Below are 6,758 nucleotides of genomic sequence, written 5' to 3'. Positions count from 1 at the left end.
AAATTTACGAACTTTAATTAGCATGTGTTTGAAATAGCCAGCCTATGGCCAATCAGCTGTGACAAAGCCTACTTTAAAATCAATCCATAGCGCCCCCTGTCGGGATTCTGGTTAAATTTTGATATGGGAATATTAATCATAATGCAGTCACATAATTAACTAGGTCAGTGAGGCCCATGCAGACAACCAATAGTTCATTGCCGATAACAAGACAATGAATGTTCTGTCTATTCGTGACATGAAAGATGTGATGTTGGCATACAATGAGCCTCTGTATGCACGTAGAACTTTGTTATTAAATGACTCAACTAGCGTTGCGTTTTACACGCACAAAGCAGCATTTTACGCACCCGCAGGAGATGGAGGTTTTATTAATGTACCGAGCACAAGTGCACCGTTCTCTTCCCTCCTGACGTACAAAGGAGCATGCTCTCTATTCATGCCCTCCACGGTGAGACCCAGCGGGGACCCGGTCGGGTCCCGATGAAAAGGGGCGCTGTTCTCCCGCATATGGCCGCAGCGGGGAAAGTAACGGAGCTGACAGGAACAATATGATGATGTAAACCCCACGTCCTAAAATGAAGTGCCCAAGGTGCTGTGAAATGCATCGAACCGAGTCGACCCCCCCCCCCCCCCCCCCCCCCCCCCCCACGGGTTCACATAGTGACTCTAGTGTGGCCTTTTTAATGGTGTCAAGAATAGGTGGGATAAAACGTTGTAGGCAGGGTTAAGTTCGATAGGCTACTTTAATTAAGTCTGCCAGTAGTAATTTAATTTAAACCAATGTCACCGCCATTAGCATGTAAGTTGTTTTGATGACAGTTCATTGGGTGCCCACAACTCATTACTCTGGAATGTAACGGCCTTAAGTGTCCCTATTTAGCATTGCGAAAAAGGGTCAAATGCCCTTATGTGACCGGTTGAGGGGATGAGGGGTGTGCACCTGTCTAAAGACGCCATTGTTCTGGCATATTGGAATGTCACGGCATGCCCGAAAGTTCACACGTCGTTAGAGCGCTCGTTGATGCCGACGCCGGGCAGACTGGGGGTCAAGCGAGGCAAGGCCGCTGTAAAAACAATAAGTAAATAGAAAAGACATATGCGACTGGTACGAACCATCACGCATAAAACAGACGTTGAAACTTGGCCTATCTGTACCAAGTTGATGTTGTTCACAGAATGTACGGAAGTGTTGCTGGCAAGTGGCAAGTAAAAATTCATTGAGCTGAAAAACTTTGATCCTGTCTGAACCCAAAACACATCCAAAACACACATACCTTTCATACTCATGTACACATGAAAAAAGATGAAAGGTAGAAACCCGCTGAAGACATGCACAATACAAATGTTTCCACTAGTTGCACAAGTTGCAAGACTCCCAGAGAAGAAGAGAGTGGCATGGCTGGTATGTAACCACAGGCATACTGACCGGGCCCAGAGTTGACCTTCTGACACACAACAAGAAAAGGAGAGTGATTCTCAATTCAGAACAGATGTTCTCCACGCGTTGCCTAAGGGACCAACTCTTCCCACTCTGGCCATGGAAGGCCATTAGGGAGATTTTCCTAAACCAGCCCTCACCCTGGTGTCAACTACAGCCGAGCAGGAATACATGGAGTATGGACGAAGACGAACAGAGACACAGAACACTGAATTAGTGTGATGTACTAAGGGGAGGGTGTAGCTTAGTGGATAGAGCACTGCAGATCAAGAGGTCGCAGGTTCAATCACCCCCCTCACCCCCCCCACAGCCACCCACACCGCGCGCTGTATGTTGCTGTGGAAAAAGGTGTCTGTTAAAGAAATGCGTTAATTACGCGTTAGCATTTACTACAAGTGCTGAGTCAATCTCCTTTTAACAAACACTCCCTTAAAAAAATGTGAGTATAGTTCTATACAAGAATTTCTTGTTTAGCAAAGTACCTGTGGAATAGTTTAAATATTTGAATATCCAAGCAGATGTGGTCCCTGGGGAAGGTGCAGCCAGATATTCAGCAAGTCTGTATTGCCGTTGTTCACGGTCCCTTTTCACAGGTTGGGCTTTTGATCCGTGACTAGCCACGCTGAAAGAGATCTCTTCTACAGTGTGTTGTTCTGGTGCTTTTAGGAGTGGGGGGCGGGGTGTGTTTGGGGTGTTAAGTGACCAATCAAGATGGTAAAGAGCGTCGAGGGTGCCTGTCATTCATTCCCACGTCTGTCTCCATCGCACTGTATTGTCTCTGAAGGAGAGCCGTTTCACCTGGTTCCTTAGTGGGGTATAGTCTGTCTGTCGAGTTGGAATTGAACCTCCAAAGCGATATTTGCAAGTGTAGAGGCTTTTGTTGTGTTGTCTACAGATGGAGAGTTGGAGACACAGTTCCAGCGTTTTCCGTTGATCGATAGAGTGTTGATCATGCCAGTGACTGACCTCCCACTGTTGAGAGAGAGAGATAGGGGAGAGGTGAGGGGCACTGGAGACCTGCAGGAGTTAGATTAGGAATCCCTGAGGAATGCAAAACAAACCATATGGAGACCCCCCCCCCCCAACACACACACACACACACAGAAACACACATGCATAAATGCACTTCTGACAACAGCCCTGATTTATCATCCTATTATCATTGTTTTTGTGACCTGACCTGAGTTTAGGTCAGGTGCTGCAGTCTTGTTGCTTCCTCCAGCCATTCTGTCTGTTATGACCAAGACCTTTTAACAATACACACCATAGAAAACTCAACATCCATCCATTCAGGATTAATAATGCAAATGGTAAAAACTCAAATTAATGTTTGGAACAAATGGAGGACAATCTGAATTGGAAGATACAAGCAATAGCAACATTCCAAGTGAAATGTGCTGTTTCTGATCAGAAGCAGAACACATGCCATGTTAAATATTTGGGGGTTTTCTGGAAGACCCTCACCATCTTGTGGTATTAAAACAATGACAACAGAAAGGGGGGATTCCATCTGATGCGTACACAGCATCTGGAAATCATGTGCCCGTTTGTCTTTCGATTTCCTTCCCAACAAAAGATGGATGTCCCGATGTACCTGGTTTGAAGGCGTTGCAAAAACCACACAATAGCCGTCCTCCAGGCGTATTAGCATGGGGAGAGGAGATCTGCATTTGAAAGGCCGAGGCTACAGCAGGAGCCCTGCTGTCTCACAGCTCCCATGTCGCCTCACATCCTGCCCTGACTCACGTGTCATCCACTGCAAACCGCTCCGTCTCCCTGCTCCTCCGAAGAACCTCACTGACTACAGTCAGCTGGGAGATCAACCTGTTGCAAAGAGGGATTGTAAATGTAGTTTTTTTGGACAGGAAATCCCCGCTAGAAACCATTCAGATGAACAAGTCAGTCAAGAGGTTTGGGGGGATATTGCTGCACTGTGTCTTGTAAAACGGACCAATCCTAGTCAGTGACCACTGAAGTACCGTTAGAACTGTGCACCTCGAGTCTTGATCATCTGTTGCAGTTGTGATGCACCATTTCCACACCACTTTAGACAGAAGCATCTGCCGAATGAAAGCGTGTCGTTCATCTTTAGTGATCAGTAACAGACTGAACCGTTTCAACGGTTTAAAATGTTATCATCAAAGTGACTAAGTACTGATGCTTGTAGGACTGGACCACAGTAGTGTGAAAACAATGTTTGTGGCCAGCGGACTGCAAATCATTTCAACTGAACTACAAAGCAGACTCAAAGGTCAGACTAGCAGGTGCCGTGCAGAAAACGGTCCAGTTTTTCTACGATTCCTGAAATGGGATGGGATGGTTGTGCGTTGTTCAGGTGTGTGTTACAAGACTACAGGGCTGGTCATGCGTTTGGTTTGTTAGCGCTCGCGTGTCATTTTGTACACAAGTGTCGTTTTCTTGCGGCGTCCCTTTCAGGATCAAACCGTCCTCCGCTTGTGTTGCAGAGGTCTTTGAACCTCCACAAGTGGTGAGCAAAGCCCGGGGCTGGCCCTGAGTGTTCACAGCTGGATGAAGGGCTTCAGGAGAGAGGAAGCTCGTATGACGCACTTGCAGGACATTTTGCACTTGTTGCACTTCTTATTTTCCAGTGGATATGCATCTTATTTGACAGGAAGTGCATCATATAATATTAGCCACCCACAAAAAAATTGTCAATGAGAAATGGAGAAGCAACTAAACGTTATTGTATGGTTTTAAAAAGCTGGCTTTGAATTCTGTAAGGAAAGCTTACAGAACAGGCAAAAAGCAAGTGAGCGCAATGTGTGGGTTGATATCCTGAGTGGAATGAAAAGCCCTCCATACAATCATGGGTTCGCACAAAACGGGAACTGTAAGCGCGGGCACGGAGTCGAGCCAAGGACGGAGGAAAGCATTGATGATTGCGCGCTCGCGCGACAGTTCTTTTCCCTGAGGAGAAACACGTTCTGTCAAAAGGAGCCGCGTAGAAAAGAAACAGAAGCAGCTGTTTTCAAATGATGGGGTAGGCTGCTTAAGACTTTTTAATCTCTCTTTATATCATGAATGCAATTCTGCCATGAAGATTGTCTTTATTGTTGTAGCCAAATTAAGCTGCTCTAAGAAGTAGGCATTTATGGATGTTTGCTCAGTCTCATGAGTTCCAAATTTGCAAGACTGTTTAAAGCATAAGAGGGACCTTTTGAGTATTTAATAGGCTAAGTGTGCTTTACATTGTATTCTCTAATCACATTCATCTTATTCAACAGCAAACAAAAGGTAAATATATAATAGCAACTAGCATTTATTTTGTATTGCATTTATTTCCTCTGTTGACAGGTGGTGGAAATCCAAAGTGAAGAACACTATAGCTGCCAGATATTTGGACTCAAACACCATTGAATTCATTTAGCTATACGGTATATTACATTTACATTTAGTCATTTAGCAGACGCTCTTATCCAGAGCGACTTACAGTAAGTACAGGGACATTCCCCCCGAGGCAAGTAGGGTGTCATCGGGGTGTCCTGGCTCTGCCTTGCCCAAGGACACAACGCAATTTGGCACGGCGGGAAATCGATCCGGTAACCTTCGGATTACTAGCCCGACTTCCTCACCGCTCAGCCACCTGACTCCCCCTGGTATATCACATTTGAACATGAATGATAAGGAAACCATGGCAACCAACAACCACAGTTGTTCACGGCTCCCTGCTGAGAAAGCTGGGGTCCTCAACATCTCTCTCATGTTAGTCCTGTCCGTTGCCATAACGTTGGGCAACGTCATCAGCCTGACGGTGTTCCTGGGCTCCAGGCGTTACCGCACCCCTCAGGGTTACCTCAAGGCCTCCCTGGCCACAGCCGACCTCGCCGTGGGGGTCCTGGTCATCCCTTACTCGGTCCACACCGAGATAAAGAAGCTCCTGGTGGGTGGAGGAGGCCCCGTCGCTGGGCCCCCGCCCCCCCGGGACCCAGGACCAGGGGGTTTCAGACCCTGCTACCTCATAGGGCCTGTCTTCGCTGGGTGCACCTTTGTCTCAGTCTTTACCATCTTCCTGCTCTCGGTGGAACGAAGCATCACGGTTCTCAGGCCGTTGCACAAGAACGTGGTGGTGACCAAAGACCGCACCCTGGTTGTCATCGGGGTGTCCTGGCTCTTCTGCTTCGCCCTGGCTGTGTCTCCCCTGCTGCTGAGTGCAGACATCATCCTGGAGTACAGCGCCTGCAGCAAGATGTGCAACTATGCCCTCTCCTCCACTGAGCCACCACAACACACTCGCGACCAGGTCAGCCAATGATATCTCTCTCTGTGTCTCTGTCTCTCTGTCTCTGTGTCTCTGTGTCTCTGTGTCTCTGTGTCTCTGTGTCTCTGTGTCTCTGTCTCTCTGTCTCTGTCTCTCTGTGTCTCTGTGTCTCTGTGTCTCTGTGTCTCTGTGTCTCTGTGTCTCTGTCTCTCTTTCACTCTCTCATCAACGGACCCACCATATTGTCTCTCTCCTCCAGTACATTCTAGTACAGTGTATGCCAATCCATGTTGAAGACCAATGTACTAAACACTGTTGCAGCAAAGGGGAGAAGTGAACTATCATATAGATTATGTTTATGTTTCTGAAGTCAGTGATTGTAAGTCTTCTGTAAGAGAGGGGACTTGAGTCGATGTTCAGTCACTTTGGTTTTAAATGATTACAGCCTGCCTTAGAGCTAAGATATACCACCATAGTTCCTGTTGACCTAATTACAGTAAACATGGTTATTCACACATCAACCATTGGCGTTTGGACATTTGCAAATTGTACGTAGCTTATTGATTAAACACAAACTGCATGTTTATACCAGGTAAACAATACATTTCCCTTCCAGGATTACTGATCAACTATCGATCGAGTAATAGTGGGTGTTACGTAATAGTTTGCGACTAACTCTCTTACATCTTCATCCGCTCCAGAGCGCGGCTGGAGGAGGGTGGAGCGTCATGCTCCTTTTCCCCGCCTTCGACTTCTCTCTCCTGGGGGCGACCTACCTCGTCAACCTGGTCACCTTCTGTGCCGTGCAGAGGTTTTGTCGCGCCCGCAAGAACATTCTCACCAAGGCTCAGCGCTCGCACAGGGGCCCGGCCTTCTCTGACCTGCAGGCGGCCAAGACCATCCTCATCCTCTCGGCCTTCCTGTCCGTCTCCGTGGCCCCCGTGGCGGTGCTGGTGGTGGGGAGCGTGGCAGGGGGTGCGGACTGGTGCTGGTTCTCCCTGTGTGCCTTCTGGATCCTGGCCTGCAGCAGCGCCTGGAACGTCCTGATCTACAGCGCCCGTGACCGCCGCTTCTGGCTGAAGGTTCGGGAGCTGTTCC

General features: G+C 47.8%; 2 protein-coding genes across 2 annotated transcripts in view; one reads left to right on the top strand and one right to left on the bottom strand.

The window, feature by feature from the left end:
* Window positions 1–510, bottom strand: part of LOC124480269 (biglycan-like) — a 5,894-nt gene extending 5,384 nt beyond the window's left edge. Inside the window, exon 1 of the mRNA XM_047039400.1 lies at window positions 381–510. Coding sequence (XP_046895356.1) covers window positions 381–510 — 130 coding nt within the window. The remainder of the gene's footprint in view (window positions 1–380) is intronic.
* A 4,583-nt stretch (window positions 511–5,093) lies between these two features.
* LOC124480268 (beta-3 adrenergic receptor-like) overlaps window positions 5,094–6,758 on the top strand; it is a 1,913-nt gene continuing 248 nt past the window's right edge. The window contains exons 1-2 of the mRNA XM_047039398.1: window positions 5,094–5,702; window positions 6,362–6,758. The exon at window positions 6,362–6,758 is cut by the window's right edge and continues 248 nt beyond it. Of these exons, the coding sequence (XP_046895354.1) occupies window positions 5,094–5,702; window positions 6,362–6,758 (1,006 nt within the window). The remainder of the gene's footprint in view (window positions 5,703–6,361) is intronic.

This window comes from Hypomesus transpacificus, chromosome 18 (genome assembly GCF_021917145.1).
Source record: "Hypomesus transpacificus isolate Combined female chromosome 18, fHypTra1, whole genome shotgun sequence".
NCBI classification, from domain to species: Eukaryota; Metazoa; Chordata; class Actinopteri; order Osmeriformes; family Osmeridae; genus Hypomesus; species Hypomesus transpacificus.
The sequence above is the reverse complement of the archived record's forward strand: the minus strand, read 5'-3'. Positions and strand labels throughout refer to the sequence as shown.